Source organism: Nyctibius grandis (assembly GCF_013368605.1).
Source record: "Nyctibius grandis isolate bNycGra1 chromosome W unlocalized genomic scaffold, bNycGra1.pri SUPER_W_unloc_2, whole genome shotgun sequence".
NCBI lineage: Eukaryota > Metazoa > Chordata > Aves > Nyctibiiformes > Nyctibiidae > Nyctibius > Nyctibius grandis.
The window spans coordinates 6807974-6824666 of NW_027167473.1; the positions used below are offsets into that span (position 1 = coordinate 6807974).

General features: G+C 45.6%; 1 protein-coding gene across 1 annotated transcript; it reads right to left on the minus strand.

Annotated features, from left to right (window-relative positions):
* Positions 1–518: 518 nt before the first annotated feature.
* On the minus strand, positions 519–14824 carry CPLX4 (complexin 4). The gene is made up of 3 exons (XM_068424442.1): positions 14497–14824; positions 11371–11458; positions 519–746 (listed from the first exon to the last, which is right to left on the minus strand). Exons 1-3 carry the CDS (start codon positions 14661–14663, stop codon positions 519–521), a joined length of 483 nt encoding a protein of 160 aa, XP_068280543.1. The 5' UTR covers positions 14664–14824.
* Between the last annotated feature and the right edge of the window lie 1869 nt (positions 14825–16693).

Sequence of the window (16693 nt, forward strand, 5' to 3'; positions counted from 1 at the left end):
ACTAAAGCTCCCTGGAGAGGTCTGCGTTGCTGGCTGAGCATGCTACCAAGCGAAAAGGTCAACACTGGAATACTGGGTTTGTTTCAAAATGTTTGAAACAGACATGTGTTTATTAGAAATATACATATTTATTTCTGAAAGCAGTATTAAATGAGCGGTTACCTGTATGTTATGCATCAGAAGCATGTTTTTGCTAAAAAAAACACATTCAAGAGCATTTTGATCACTTTGAAAAAATGGAAAAAAGGCACATTTTTTCCCCAATATTAGCTTTTTTAAAGCCATTTTTTAACATGGGGAAAAATGTTACATTAAAAAATGAGGATCAGCTCTAACTTTGCACTAAGCAGTCCCAGCACCTAAATTTTGACCCCCCCCACAGGGTTTTAAAGTCTCTCTCTCACTTTTCTATATTTACATGTAATGCTCTAGAGCTAAGTGCATTCCTCTGCCTGCCCTCGCTCTGCAGTCCTGTGAGACAGGACGGAATTCACAGCCCCTGGGTAGTGGTGTCTCTTCTACATCACAGAACATTTCTGCTCAGCAGCCTGTTTCATCTCGGTGAAGGTGGCTTGTGCCTTTTCTTTGATCGCATCCATGTCCATATTCTGGATGTTCTGCAGTTGTGCCAGGATAGAGTCCTTGTCCTCTTCCTCCTCCTGATCTTCTGCCACCATCTTCTGAAGGTCTTCTGGCAAACTCACGTCATCTCCAGCCATCTGTATTTGATTCTCGTCCTGTTCACTCTGATACAAAAAGCAGAAAACAAAACCAGGGTGTGAGAGTGTTCCTGCTCTCCCAGGAGCTACCGATGAGTCTTTTTTGTTTGTTTGTGTGTTTGTTTTAGGGAGAACCCAAACATAAGCACAGATTTTTCAGTCTAAGTTTTTAGATGCAACTTGTGAATTCAGGGGCTCAATCAGCCCCCACACAAGCGCTAAGGTTTTCCAGACCATGCCAAGTGTATCTCTTTGAAGGGTTTCAGCGGTGCCAAAACCAAAGCCCTCAGCATCACTCGCCATTACAGAAACCTTTGCCGTACGTGTTAACCGTGGTAATGCACTGATGCTGCAGGAAACCCACTACAAGTCGTTTGTACCCACCAAAGACACGCTGCAATGCACTGCCCGGGCAGTCAGCTGCTGAGTGGGCTGGTCGAGGGAGCAACAGCTTTAGACAAGCTGGGTGGCTGCCGTTCCCCTGTTCATTCGTTGGTGGGTGTTTTTAGGTATCGGCACTAAACTGAAGCCTTCCTGAAGAAAGATGCTTTAAACTTAGGAAAGAATTACTGGAAAAAAGTTCCCCATCTTCCTCAAGCCATGTCTGAACGATATGTAGGTCTCTGGTTGGCATCTCTGCATTGTGGTGACGAGCAGGGGCTGCCTGGCACATGGTCAGAGCAGAGCTGCAGTGCCGGTCAGTGGGGTAACAGGAGGACTCAGACAACAAAAGAGAGGTTGGAGGCTGGGTGTGAGGCTGAGAAAGCGAAAGGGGACAGGAGAAGGAGCTGGTTAAGCAATTAAAGGGCCGAGATGCAGTAAGGGCTACCCACGCTGCTTCCTGCCTGCCCACTGAAACGCTCTGTCAGGGGCTGCGTCAGTTTTACAAACAATGGCGATTTTGTTCACATTTTGTGGTGGATTCTGATGGATCCAGAGCTCGGAAGAACAGGGTATTTTGACACAGTTCACACATCAAAGATAAGCATTAATGCCTCGTTACATCTCCAAAATGAAGCATGACAGCAGCCAAGGCCTGGTAGGAAGGAGCAGCGCTGCTGTCAGCAGGAGGTGTTTTGGGGAGTGAGAGGGGGCTTGGGCTTGCGAGAACAGATGCATGCAGGAATGAGCGGCAGGACGTCTGTGAGCAACATCTGTGCGGTTCCAGGCCTCAGCAAGGCTGGGCGGGCTGCGATGCTTGGCTGCATAGCCACTATTTACTGTCACGTGTATTTGCACAGCTTTGTGTTTGCAATAGCCATACTTCCCCTTAACCTGCTTCTCCCCATATCTCTCATGAAAGTACGGAGAGGTGTATCATGATCGTTACTGCTATGTGGCTAAAATGGGTGAGGACATCTCGACCCCTTTGGGTAAGGGTTGCTCCTATCAGATCTGTGGAGCTAGAAACAATATCCCAATTGGCAGAAGTATTCTTTATTGATTGTGTAGCAGGAAAAAACATATTGAGCTTCTAATCAGCAAATGCTGGCTGTCGGAGGAGTTAGCCCTTTTGAAATTCCCCCAGGTAGCAGTAGATGATGATAAAAAAAGATATGGGTTTAATTACTGAAATAGTCCCTGTAAGCAGACAATCACACACATGTTTTCTTTAGAACTATTTATAATTTAAGACATCTTCACTGCACGCTGCTGTATATGATGTGGGGAGATGCCCATACAGCGTACACCAAGGCCACTGCGGTGATGTGAACGATCGTCTGGCACGTTCTTGAACCAAAGCCCCTTCTCCTACTCAGGTCTGAGATGTGATGCACAACACAGTTTGGGGGGTCAAAGTGTTCTCTGACGAAAGAATGTATTCAGATGTAGCCAAAAGCAGCACAATTCTGTCCAAGTCACCTGCCTCTGCCCACCTGGCATTTAGCCTGTCCTTGGACAGACCCACCATGAGCTTCAGCAGGGTAGGGTCGCTCAACAACAAGGCAAGCAGCATGTGTATGGCCTCTTCTCTTTCTTCTAAAGTTTGACAGATCTGGTTCTGTTACTTTGATTTGAAATGGAAACACAGGATTAAGTTTCTGATTTTACCTGTTGGGGTTTTTTTAAAGTCTGGTGTAAATAAGTTAAAGCTTGTTTTCTGACAAGGAGAAACCAGAAGTTTTTCCCACAGGATGTTCTTAAAGTCAGGCTAATGCTGCAAGTGTCCAAGTGCACAGAGAGCCTGCAGCTCCAAGCACTCACTTCTGCAAGTCAGGATCAGGAATGCGGTGTTGGAAACGCATCGTGCCCGTTAGCTTCAGGCAGCAGCTCACAATCAGAGCGTGAGCGGGGTGCGCAGATCCCTGCTGCCCCAGCACCCACACACGTGGGGACTGCTACTTGCCCAAGGCCAGAGGTGGCTCTGACAGTGACAGAGGCACTACCCTGCACCAGAATACACTCAGCTTGGACTGCAGAGCGCACCCGAAACAGGCAGCCCTCGTGGGCAGGACAGCCAGGGCCATGGGCTCTAATGAACCCATACAGAAGCCCCCTGGACCCTGGCAAACCTGCACTGGGCTGGGTGGCCTCTCTCCTGGTGACTTTAGTCTCCATAGTCTCTGGTCTCTGCAAGTGTTCAGTCACCCTTCTAGGATCTCTGAGAACACAGAAGCAACATCTTAAATATGCCTGGCACTGGTCTCTTGCCCCAAGGCCAGCTGGCCTGGGCTAACCCACTGCGATGCTGTGGAACCAAACAGGGTGGTCCCATCTAACCGTCCTGGGAACGCCTGCCCTAACTCCCAGGCTGGCCTTGGGAACTGCCTGGGAGACTGCCCAGGCCAAAACTGGGTCAGACACTGCTCTGACAACTCGGCAGCGTAGGCGATAGAGTCCTAGTGCCTCGTAATATTCTTTGACCCTGATTATGCATCTGATGTAGTCAAGACTCAGATCATTTTGATACAGGTGCAATAAAGAACACAGGGTTCTTTATTCAATTGTGACACACAGGTGTAAGCAGCAAACAAGCAGTGTAATCATCTGTCTGATTGTAAATGAGAGATCAAAGCTCATGGACAAACTGTTTTCCAGCATCACCGTGTGACATACTGCTTTCCTTATGTCTAGCTTATCCTGTCATACAATTTACCTATGCCTAGGCTTGGAGAACCTTAGGCAGGTGAATCCAGACATGACCCTGTGATTCATCACCTATAACGCACCAGTTACATACAAATCAGAGCTCATCTTGCCTTGACCTGCAAGGGGGGTTTTTGGTAGGCGGTACAGCAGCCCTGTACTGACCCGTGCCATCCAAGGGCTGCAGCTACCTCACGAGGATCCACAGGCGTGAACCACCAGCCTTCTGCCCCACAAACACCCTCTTGTGCCAGCCCTACACAGGGATCACAGAGAAGGTGTGTGGATGCTGCTTGACACCCCGGCTGTCAGGGCCTTGTAGGCACTGTCATGTCATTGCCCAAGCCGGCTTCAATGAGAACCCCCTCACCCCTGGGGCCCAGAAACCCCATTTCAGCTCATGCCGACCCCAGGCCTGCCCTAAAATACGTCACAGCCCTCCTGTGCCAAGGTGGTCCCTGCTGAGCCTGGCTTGTTGGCTGGTTTTCCAGGCTGCACCGTGCTTTGCCTTCCCTGCCGATCCCTGGGCTGCCCCAGACCCCGCTGCCAGCCCCAGCTCTGCCCGCGGTGGTCAGAGCCTGCGGGGCCGTGCCTCTGGGTGAGGGGTCCCCCATCGCCCCGGCACGGAGCAGTCCTGATCCCGCTGCCTCCCGACACCCACATGGTGACTCCATTTGTCCGCAGTGGAGCCACAGCTGTTTCACTCTGGCCTATTAAGAAAACATTTAGATCAGCAAAAGAATTCTTCAAGCTTAGCAAATACTTGGTTTTAGGTACTTCTCTAAAGCCTGTACGTGCTGAAGAGCTTCTCCTAAGACGAGGCTCTCTCTCTGCCTGGCCAATGTGCATCCCCCGCGGCACAGCTACAGCGTATGTAATGGTACAAGCGAAAAACCCTTTAATTCGGGAACGGCGCTATTCATTAAACCAAGTCTCAGCAATATTCCCATCACAGCACGGCAGAGCAAGAGCTGTTTGAGATTACATTACTTCTGTGACGAGAAGCTTTCCTCTTTAATGTCTTTAGCAGCACTTATTATTGAAAAGACACCTGATTGCATCTGAATACTCCTTCCCTCTAAATACCAGTGAACAAAAAACATCCTGCTGTTCCATCACTGAGAGTCTTGTAGAGCACCACAGAAGCGCTCTGACTAGGGGAAGGGATCCGCCTGCTTGGGGCGGCTGACATAGTCCCTTCCCGAGGTGCTGGAAATTCACGTGTCACCACATAACCCCCAGCACCTGGGCAGGAGAACGGCACTGGTGCAGCAATACTCTGCCAGCGAGTAGTGGCATTTGAGGTGACGTGGTGGATATATGTACAGATCAGTGGTGTGAAAGGGGCAGTGGGGCCATGGGGAGAGGTTGCCGTGCTGCGGACGAGGTCTTTGGACAGGTCTGTGGTCAGATGTTCCCCTCCTGCATCACAGGCACCATCACCTCAAGCCCCTGTGTTTAGACCTTGCAGAAGTTAATTGATTACTGGGTCCCAGTTCAGGAAAAAGGCAGTAAGTGAATAAAAGAATTTGGTGTGGTTTTTTTCATTAAAATATTTATTTATGTATTTATATAATTTCTTTAAAATGTTTTGTGTGGAGGTTATACATTGAATACTCCGAAGATTAAAAAGTTGTCCATAGATCAAATGTCTCATGGCTAAACACATCTTTCTGATGACAAACCTAAGTTGACAATTCTGTTAATAGGATTAGGTTCATTAAGGGACTGCTTTCTCTTATAAACCTGGCCCAGATATCATGGAGCTTTAGATTTTGCACTGAAAAGGGGGCCCTGCTTAGTCCTGAATTTCATGCTTTCATTTACAGTGATACTGGTAATAGTCAGGGTTTCTATCCCATATTAGGCTATCTGAAGTGACTTTCATGTTTCAAAATAATTAATGTAGTATCACAGGTCTGAGAGCATTTTGCTGCCATAATGTTGTATCATAGAGCTGAATTTTTTTCAGGGACATATAGTGTACATGTAGTAATTTCATTTTCTTCCTGATAGAATGTATGTTTTCATAAGGGCTGATGAGAAGAGAGTGGACCTGCAACCAAGAGATGCTGTAAAGGTAGACACAAATGCAGAAAAGCATATCCTGCAAAATTCACTTGCAACAGCCGCAGACCAGCAAAGCTGAGTATGTGCTTAATACCTCCTTTGCTGGCTCAGAGCTCCTGTCCTGCCTCGGCCAGCCTCCCGCTGTTGTCACTGAGATGGGGCCCCGAAGAGCATTGGGTGTGTGCCAAAGCCCAGACCCTGCTGGGGACGCGGCAGATGACCCCTGTGTGCCGTGGGGTGCTGTGGGGCGGCAGCGCGCTTGTCAAGGCCAGCTGGGGTGACTGCGGAGGCTGACCGCCCCTCAGAAAGGAGAACAGCCCTGAGGGTGGGAGACGCTCAGAGGCACAGAGACACCCAGCGCTGCTGGCCCTTGGTTCAGAGATGGGACGTGGGTGTCCCAAAGCCTCGAGACCAGCCCTCGGAGTGCACAGCCGGGGCCTCGCGGGGCTGGTCGGTACTGGCTCAGCGTGTGCCTCCAAAAGGAACACAAGGCCTGGTGACATTTTACCACTCAGCTGCTAATTGAAATGCTGGTCCTCAGAGATTTAGGCCTACAATCCAATCAACAACTTGAAATCTTGTACTTAATTTTTTTGCATAATTAATCTTTCTCAGGATACGTTTTCCTCTCTCCTGTCACTACGCTGAGCACCCACAGCCCAGGACAAATGGTGTATTGCAACTGATGAATACGGAGGAGCACGGTGGATAACCTGCCCCTGCTCCTCCTACGCCTGTGTACGACACTGCTCCAGGCCTACGCCTTTCTCTTCCAGGGGATGTTCTGTCTGGAGGGGATCTGAAGATGCGGTGTGTTTCCCCAGTCTCTTTGGTGCCGGCTATAGCTGTGAGCGAGCGCTAACAGCTCCCTAACACACTGGCTGCGGGAGCAAACACCGACCCCACACACCCGGGCAGACCCTGTGCTCATGCAGGCGCTGTGCCTGTGTGGGGCTCATGCTGCGCAGGTGACACACGGCCTGTGTGCTGGGGTGCGGCCTGCGCTGCGGCCTGCGCTGAGGGGCGGCCTGTGCTGAGGTGCGGCCTGCGCTGAGGTGCGGCCTGTGCTGAGGGGCGGCCTGCGCTGAGGGGCAGCCTGTGCTGAGGGGCGGCCTGCGCTGCTGAGCTGGACGAGCTCGGCGCCCTCGCCACATCCCAGACGAGCGGGATGCGCTGCAGAGGGCCTGTGCAGCTGCAGGAGACACGCGGTCTGGTTTGGTGACACCGGGAAATGTCAGGCTACGCTGTACAGACACGGGAGCTTCGATGGCGGACCCTGCAGCCGTAATAGCAACACCTCGAGGGAGCGAACAAGACCAATGTTCAGGTACGAGTGTGTGACCGTGGTAACCACCTGCAAAAGACTCACGAGCAGGTAACGCTGCCATTTAATGGGGTCATTTGAACGAGAGGCTACAGGTGTAGCCATATGCCTTCACTTTTGAAGACAACAAGCTGTGCCTTCAGATAATGTCAAAAGCCAAATGTCCTTACAGAGAGTGAGTTGATCTGAAATGAGTTGTTACATAGAACTGTATTCACTTCAAATTTGCTTACAAAAGCTTTGTTCAACGCTGACACACTGGGAGGGCAAGTCGAAGTAGCTCAGTTGAGGTTTCTCCACAGCATTTTCTCCCTTGCTTTTTCCCCCCCAGTACCTGTCTCAAAACATTCTGCCAGGCTTTTTAAAGACAGCATTCCTCTTTCTTGGAAAGTCAGTCAGCAAGGTTTCAGTTGCAAAAAACATATTTTCAAAGTTAGAGAAAAATACATTTTTTCATCCCAGGTTATGAATGAGGCCTGCCCGCCTGGTTAAATACGGATGGTATAATTTTATCTAAGTCACAAGGTCGACGCACTTTTCATCCAAATTGTAATTTGCCTTTAGGGTTCAAGCAAATGTTTTAAGAGTGGTGCAATTTTATGAACATGGCACTAGAGGGCCTTTGACAGCTCAGGGTTAGGAACAGCACCAAACTAACGCTGTACAAAAATTACATGATTTACAGTTTGTGTTTACATTATATAATCACTTTCTGAGCGTAGGTGGCTTCGTTAATTTTTAGTTGGTTGACTGCTGAGGAAACTGTACAAAAACTCCTTCACTGACAACTGGCAGACCTTCTTAAATCGCATCCTCCACAAGGAACCCTTCATATCTGGTTCCCCATGTCAGGCTGGAGGGATTGTGCTCACCTCGGGCCAGAGGCACCATCAAAAGCCCCCGCCCGACAGGAAAGGGAACAAGCAGAACCATTAAGCCCACTGCTCACAGACAGCCAAACAACGTAAGCGTCCCCACAGACCTGGATGTAGACAAAAGTTACGTCCCTCTATTAATTCGTTAATTTCCTTTGAGGAGAAGGGAAAGTGATAACTGGAGGAGCTGCCTGAAAAGGTTCAGTGCTGTGGGAGAAGGCAGCAGAAATTATGTGTGAAGAGGAGGCTATAAAGTCAAAGATCAGTCCTTGAAGGTAGTGGGAATATGTGATGGGTTTATATAATCTGCTGGGAAAGCTCAATTTATTGGTGAACTCTTGAATTTGGTATCCATGGGTGAGACTCCAGAGAGCTAGGACAGGAAACCTGATAAATGTCATTTTCAGACCAAGGCTTGATGAATTTGAGCAGTGTCATCACACTGCTTGAACAGCCCTCAGGGTCTCTCTTGCTAGTGAATGTTACAGAAGCATCTTTCGTAGTGAAACTTGCATTGATCTTAAGTCAACCTAGGATTTCTGCTTCAAGTCAAGAGTTGCTCTGGGCTCTTGGTCCCAGTCTCAAAACCCCACCTCCACAACCATAATATATTCTAGTTCATCTAAAATGCAAATCAGGTGCAAGAAAACAGGGTAGATCATCTTAATGTGAAGGAAATACTTTTGAACTGAATGCCATTGACCTAAGTTCCACTAAAACACAGACAGACTTCAATGAGGTAAGTTTGGACAGCAAACACAAAGCCACAGAAATCAAACCGCTAAGAACTCTTGACCAACACTTCCACTCATTTTCTCAAAATCTCTCCAGATCAAGGATAAGAAAGGATGCGAAATATCTTTGGTATCTTTAATACCTTTGGCTAGGTTAAATCCTTCCCACTCAGTTCAAAGAGGCAAGAACAAATCATTTGTGTGAGGAGGTCTGATATTGCTAGTTAGGTTTGATAGAAATTTTACACACAAAAACCTGTTTCTGTAGAAAAACATCAGCATGATATTTTACCACATCAAAATTTTGACATCAAAAAGCTCCAACTATTTAATAGTTATAATTTTTTTTCTTTACAGTCACTGTTAGAAATTTTTGTTTCCAGAAAAGAACACCTTTACAAAGCGGTGGGGTTTTTTTAAAAGTAAAGACTCAGAGCTGGCAGGTGCATGATAGTAATATAAACAAGCTCTCAAATTGCTAAGAACCACCAAATATTTCCTCGTGGGATATAAACGAAATCTTCAAAAACACTAACATCTTCACAGCAGTGGCAGTTCAGAGCAGATGCACGATCCAAACCCCTACACAGACTACTCTGACCCATGTTACCTCTCTCCTGCCTATGGAAGGAGCTTACAAAATAACGTTAACAACAACTTTGTGTTCCAAGCGCAGGACCCCGAGTTACCTTCTCTGTGGTGGGGCTAACAGCACAGCCCACTCCAGACAAAACCAAAAAGCCCAAGTGGGCTGCACCCGCACACCACAGCCTGGTGCCAGGAATTCACGGGCAGACGCAAACCCTTTCGATCCCGTCGCCCAGAGCAGAACCTCAAATTTTAGGGACCCCCTAAATGCACAGTAGAAAAGGCCCCGATGCTAATTTGCACAAACAAGCCTTCAGCCACTTCTTCAAAATGAATGGAAAATAATATTCAATGCCTAATGGACCTTCCTTCACACCCTACTAATCTGATTTCCTTAACAAGTTTTTGGGGAAGGAATTTGTCCAATCTTTTTTTTTTTTTGAAAACTAGAACTAACCGCTTTCGCCCTTATGATCAGTCATCCCTTCAGAGCATGCAAATAGATTTGAAAGGCTGGGCTGTCTGGTACAAAAGTCTTATTTCTCTTCTTCTCATCATGTCATTTTTGCCCATGTATCTACTAGTTGTCTTCAGTAGTTTTCCTTCATTTCCCTTACAGAAGTCAGTTACTGCTTTGTTGTTCCCCATATATCTCTTGGAGCCTTTTTTTGAACATGTCTTCACATTTCCCATCCTCTGAGGTTAAATGACAGACTACATGCCTCAGTAAGTTTGAAATACTTTCAAATTCTTGGGTAAATACCCGCTGGCCCTGGTGTACTGTACACCATTTAACAACCTCCTCCGACAACGCTGAGCTAAGAAACCTCCCCTGGTTCACCCCCATGAGAGACTGTCATAGGGAAACCTACCCAGGGACCTTCATAGCAATCCTGCAGTTCAAATGAATGCAAAGAATTCACTTAATGTCTCTGCTATGGGCCAATCTTCCCTGACTCTTTTGCAGAATCCTTCTCTGGCTCTCGCTCCCTCAGCTCCCTTCAATTCCAGCCCGCGCTCCTAGAAGAGATACCAGCTTGCTTCATTACAGAAGCATCACCATCTTGCAGCAGGAAATCACCTCCTGAATATCCAAGTTTCAAAACTTTGTTTAACTTTTTTTTTAATAGGCAAGACCTGTGGATATTTAGTATAGGCTTAGTGCTAAAGTCTGTACGTTGATAAACCTCTGATAAACAAGAGTTCTGCAGTTATATCCCTGAAAACGTGGAAAACGATCAGAAAATAAACAGAGGAGCAAGTCTTCCCTCTAACCTAGGAAAACCCTTTAAATCCAGTAGAGAGCTATCCTTGTTTGTACCCATGTGCTTTTATGTCAGGAAAATACTATCAACCTAAATGCTGACTATGCTTTCTCTCATGATCCAGAAGCTATTGCAGCTGCTGCTTGCTTTTAACAAAGCTCCAGATTTCTCTGTTGCTTGAAGCTTCTGTTGTCTGTATTTTGTTTTTCCTGAGAATATTTGACAGTGTCAAGAGCACTAAAGCAAAATAATGGCCAGTTTGCTTGCATTTCTTGGAAGAAGACAGTAAGAGCGAGCCTTCAAAAGTTTAGCAGAACTCAAACGTACAGCTTGTACAGGAGTTTTCAGGGACTTTGCTTACAGCTTTTTTTTTAACTGTTGCACGTTGCTAAGTTAAGAACATACACTAACTGTGAGACACGATCAGACCAGGTACTCATCTTGCCTGGTCACCTGTTTCAGATCTGAGAGTACAGAGAGGGGTTACAAGAGTCTTTCTGCTAGATTCAGCTACTGAGCAGAGAAAAAAAGGTCTAAAAGCAGCAGTCACTGGGGGAACCATGCTCCAGCCTCCTCCATTTCCGTACTGAGCCGCAGTGGGGATCCCACCAATGGAGGCAATTTGCGATTTTTAGAACTCCGTGTTGGCAGTCAGTCTGTTTTAAACTTGGCCACTGAACTAGATGAGCTCACAAAGCACAGGCTTACCTTGGGGAGTCTGTACTTTTCTCTCAGATGAACCCTCAGACAGGCTCGCTCTGCTTTTTTCTGTACAAATGCTGCATCTCTTTCCATCCTGGAAATCAGAAAAAAATGTTTCTTCAAGCTACTAATAAAATATGGTCTCTTACACTGAACCAATTGCTTGGCTGCAAAAAGCTACACGCAGTAGTTATTCCCAAAGCTGTGTAACTTGTCCAAAGGCACAAGAGGAGCGATATCACTAGAGTGATACTGAGAGGCCAGAACTCCTGTACCCCCAGCTTGTTCTCAGAACAGTTCTCTTGAGTCCTTCAAAGAAAGAAGGATAAGCCAATGCTGCTCGTCCGGAGTGTGTACCTGCACTAGCTGTTATTGCTCACTGTAACAACAAACAGTTCCCATAAGCAGAACAGAAAAGTTATGCTCATTCCTTGCTCATTCCCCTGGGTCACTTACAGAGATGCGGCTGCCGGCCAATGCTCCTGTTCCACAAACGTGACATTCTCACACCGTAACACCACACACACGATGGCAGAATGGTCCTTCTGGGCCAGAGCAGAACCTTACCTATCCTGAGTCCCATCTCCAGCAGTAGGCAGGAGTGGATGCTCAGAGAAAGAACTTAAGAGGATAAGCATCCTGCATCAAAACTGCCCAGCTTCCAAAAATCAGTGCTGTAGGGTGCTGGAGCTGGACATTGGCTCTACATCATCATCTTTAATAGCCCTGGATGGCCTCAGTCACCTGTGAATTTTCCTCGTCTTTTCTGCATCCATTTACTGTTTCAGGACATCCTACGGCAATGAATTCTACAGCTTCCCTGTGTGGAAAAGTACTTCTTTTATCTGTGATTTTATAAAATACTTTCATTAGATTTAACAACTGTTCAGCACAATTTTTGGTTAGATCACTTATGTATTTATTTGCAAAATGTGTCTCCTCAAAGATTTTTGGTAACATCTGATAACATTCACCTTCCCCCCAACACCTTTATTTTTTTCAGAAGCATTGCCATGGAAATTCCATGGCAAAATTGATTTTGTTCCAGTATAGGTATTCTGTCACATAAAAGCTACTTGCAAGATGAAATGTTATTTTTCCTCCGCTTCCACAAATGAGTTTTTGGGTTTCTCTCTCTCACTCACTTTCTAAAAAAAAAAAATAAAAAGGTTCACATTAACTGGCAGCCAGCTTAAACTTCTTTCAGCCAGTCATTGGTGGGAAGATTTTTTTGAGCCCTCCTGGCATGTCTTCCCTGTCTTTCTCGACCTTCCTCTTCTGCTGCCCCTCCTCTCCAGAGCAGCCGAGGCCAGCACCGGGGTACGTTCCTGCAGGGCAGTGCGCAGCATTACTGCACGTCCCTCCAGGCGTCCTGGGGGGCCGAGGGGCAGGAGGGGACTTTCTGCTCAGGTGGGTCTGAGCTTTTCACCTGTCCTGGCATCACAGGGAGACCTGGCAAAGCTCACTCAGCCAATCTGGGCTCCAGTGTCTGGCCTAATCTTACACCTTTTGTTCTGGAGGATCTAATTATTCCCTGGAACATGAAGCTTTTTAAGAACAGGAAACAGGCATAAGAATAGTTGCATGACAGTCAAGAGCCTGCGATGCACAGCACAAACCGGTGGTCCCCTCTTCCTTAAACCCTTGTGATGCTGGAAGCAGGTTCTCTGCGGCCGTGCTGGAGACGGACAGCACAAGCCACCCGTTTGCTCCTGCACATCGCACATTGTCCCGAGAAACAGCAATCGGTGCATTTCTGCGTGTTTAATCACCAAAAACAAACCCCAAACCCGAGAAGAACCCAAAGCCAAAGGCCAAACTGCCTGAGTGCGACTCCAGCCAGGCTCTGGATTGCCACCCTCCCGTGTCTGGGCGCGGGTGAAATCCAGAGCGCCCCGAAACAGACGCTCTGCCCGTGACAAAGATTCCTGACACACATTTACACAACCACACCAGGGCACACTGTCCTGAGCTGATTTTTTCTCTTTGGAAGTACTTCAAGTGTTCCTATTACAGTTCCAAGCTGTACTGTCAGACGTGCTCCTGCACCGATTCCTCAGTACAGCTCAGCATGGGACGGACACAGGCCACGCTTGAAAACGTTACAGAAATAATTCTTTTTCCAAGCATTTTCCCTATCCCAGGAATCCCATTTTGCTTCTCAGTCTCAATAAAGCATCATCCTGCTGGCAGGTGGTTATTTCTCTTTTAAATATCCCTTGACAAAACACATAGCAAAACATTCTGTATTTTATTCCAAAGCAAATGATACCTGTTCAAGGTTTTATGATAGAAATAGCTGCTGCTAAATACAGACTTGGATACCTCAAATTCCACCACTCATTAACCTTTCACCTATAATCATCTTGCATGAAGGATTTACACAACCATTATGTAATTGACCATTAGAGGAGCAGATGCATTTGAGATTTAAAAGGCAATTGTTTTATTTATAATTATGCATGATTTGAACTCCTACATGTTCAGCCCTTTATTTTACTTCTGGTTTGATATTTAAACACAGCAAGTGGTAAAGATTATAATTACAGACAAATAAAATCAAGATTTAAGCAGTTGAAAAATTCTGCTTTATTTAGTAGATTTTAGAAAAAAATAACTGAAAATGCTACTACAAAAAATAACTACCTTAAAACTTTTCTCTGGATAAACATAATCCATTGAACATAGCACTCATTACTTTCTCATGTCTGCCATAATAAATGTGGACAAAGAAAAGATTATGTATTGAAAGTGTACTCCACGTGCAGTTCTAGGAGAACTAATCATACACAGTTTAGAATTAACCTCTGCACTACAAACAGCTTTGTACCTATGGAAAAACTTGACAGATAAAGTAACATCAACTAGGAATGAATCCAGCATATCAAGGTGTGGAGATAGCAGGGAAGTGTAGGAGAGCGCTGCAGGATGAGGAAGGGGAAAGGGGGAGCATAATATTTTATCATTTCCAGTTGGCGAACTTTTATTTTGGAAAGTCTCTTTAGCAAAGATTTATCTGCTTTAAAAAAAGGGAAGAGAGCTGAACGTTTGGCTTTTTCTTGGATTGTTTTTATCTGCACAAAGTTACCGAGAATCAGCCCCCGTACTGATAATAAGGGAACAGGTACTCACTTCTCCTCAACCATTTGCTTTTGATATTCCTCATACTCCTCTCTGGTCATTCCTGCAGCTGCTGCTGGGTCAGAAGGAGTGTTTTCTTCTTTGCTTTCTTCCCCTCCACCTCCAAGTCCCAAATTCTTTACCTGGTTGCTCAACATACTTTTCATTAGAAAGGCCATCTTCTCCAGAAAAAAGGAGCTATAAGCAACAGCTACAAGCAAGCCAAACCAGACCAAAACTGTTTTCAGACCCAACAACTGTAAGCAAGAGAGTTTCTACAGCCACATCAGCTCTTCAAGGGCACAATGCTAGCGAAACATGAATGCCAAAACCAGTTTGTCAGCCATAATCTGGATTAAAGAGTGAACTCCTTAATATCTAGAGGCAGATGGTTCAGATTACTCCAAAAAAATCATTAGATGCAGCTACCTACTTTTTCTATTAATACCTTAAGCTAATTGTACACACACACACACACAAATCGATTATAGTGTGCAACAGCATTTTCACTTCTTCAGACTTGAAACTTTCACTTTCACAGAGATGAAAACATTCCCACACACAGATCTGAATTAACAGAACACAACAGATCTGAATTAAAAACCTGGTTGACTAAATGGCCATAGTAAAATCGTAAAATTTGGGCTACTGAGCAGAAAACCCTCCTGGATTTACACAACCAAATGAGATTTGAAAACTGGAATTCTTCATTAAGCAAAAAACTCAACCCTTTTTATCCATTAGTATTTTATCACATTGAACAGAAAGTACATTGAATGATTTTTCTTCATCCACTTTTCACAGGGTTGGTTTGTCTCACAGATGAATGGGACATTACTGCTACCATTACTTTTTTTTCCAAGAAAGTAATAACAAAAAAAAGCAAATCACATCTTCCTACTTTTCATTCCTTAGGGTTTATTTCAACCCTTCCCCAGTCTCTTTCCATCTAGATCACCACTGTGACTGATGCTGCACGAAATACCCAGTGGTTTTAATCTTAACTGTCAGTAAAGGAGAAATGAATCTGACTGATTCTATACGCCACAAAACAGCCTTGATATCTTCTGTTTGTGGATTGCGTGTGAAGGTCCTCGTCTGTCAAACTTTTATGCACATCATTAGCCTCACCAGGCCTATGAAGGGGAAGATCTGGAGGATCTGCTACCGAGATCACAGACTGTTTGGGGAAAGAAAATAATCTGCTAGGTCTCAAAAGTTCATGATTCTCGGTTTTGAGCATTTACAGTACTACGACTGACTGCGCATGCCTTTATGAAACATTCTGTAATTTTGATTATCTAAATGGTTCTCCAGCACTCTCATAATTTCACTGAGAGATGACAGGGTTCCAGTTTGCCTAATCCCTTAATCTGTATTAGAGCCTTTCTAATTAAAGCAGACCTGTTACTATTTAAAAAAAAAAAAAAGCAGGACATTCTGTAATCCTGGATTATTATCACTCAGAAGCACGAATTCCAAATCACAACAAAAATACTCTGATATACTACAAATACCCAGAAAGCATTTTTCTTAAATAAAAATTGATTTTATAGTCACTGTGCACTTTCAGAACTATGCATAAATTGCAAGAATTTGTGGGAAGAATCAGCTTTTTACATCTAACTCTGCCCTTGATTAGGAAAACTCTGTTGTACTTGCCCAAATAGCTAACAGAACTGAGATCATAGCTAATCCCAATTTAGGCAGAGAATGCCAGGCTTGAGCATGCATTAGTCTGACGTCGAATGCATAAAATTAAAATATTATCTGGCAAATCTTAAAAACTAAAAAATCCAGCATTAAGTCTATACATAAGGTACCACTGCTCCTGCCTCAGAGCTACTTCAAAGTGGGCCTGGCCAAGTCAGTCTGACCTTCTGCTACACCCAAAGGCTTCCCCGGTTCAGTTTGCTGCCTCTCTGGGGCATTCAGAGGGCGGAACGGCTGACGGCGTCCCTTATTCCCCATCATTCTGCATTTCAGAGAAGCTGTGTTTGTTCAAAGGAGTTTGATCAAACCAGTCCCTAGTTCCTGATCTACAGCCCGACTCATGTGAGTGAGCTGCCCCACACTGCTCAGAAAACAGTGGATCTCAAGAGCAGGAGACAGAAAATCCTAAGTGAGGGAGAAGGCTCTTGGTCATTCAGGCATCTCCAGAAATAGATGGCGGCTAGAGGAAGAGGGCATCACAACTCTGGATAACAGT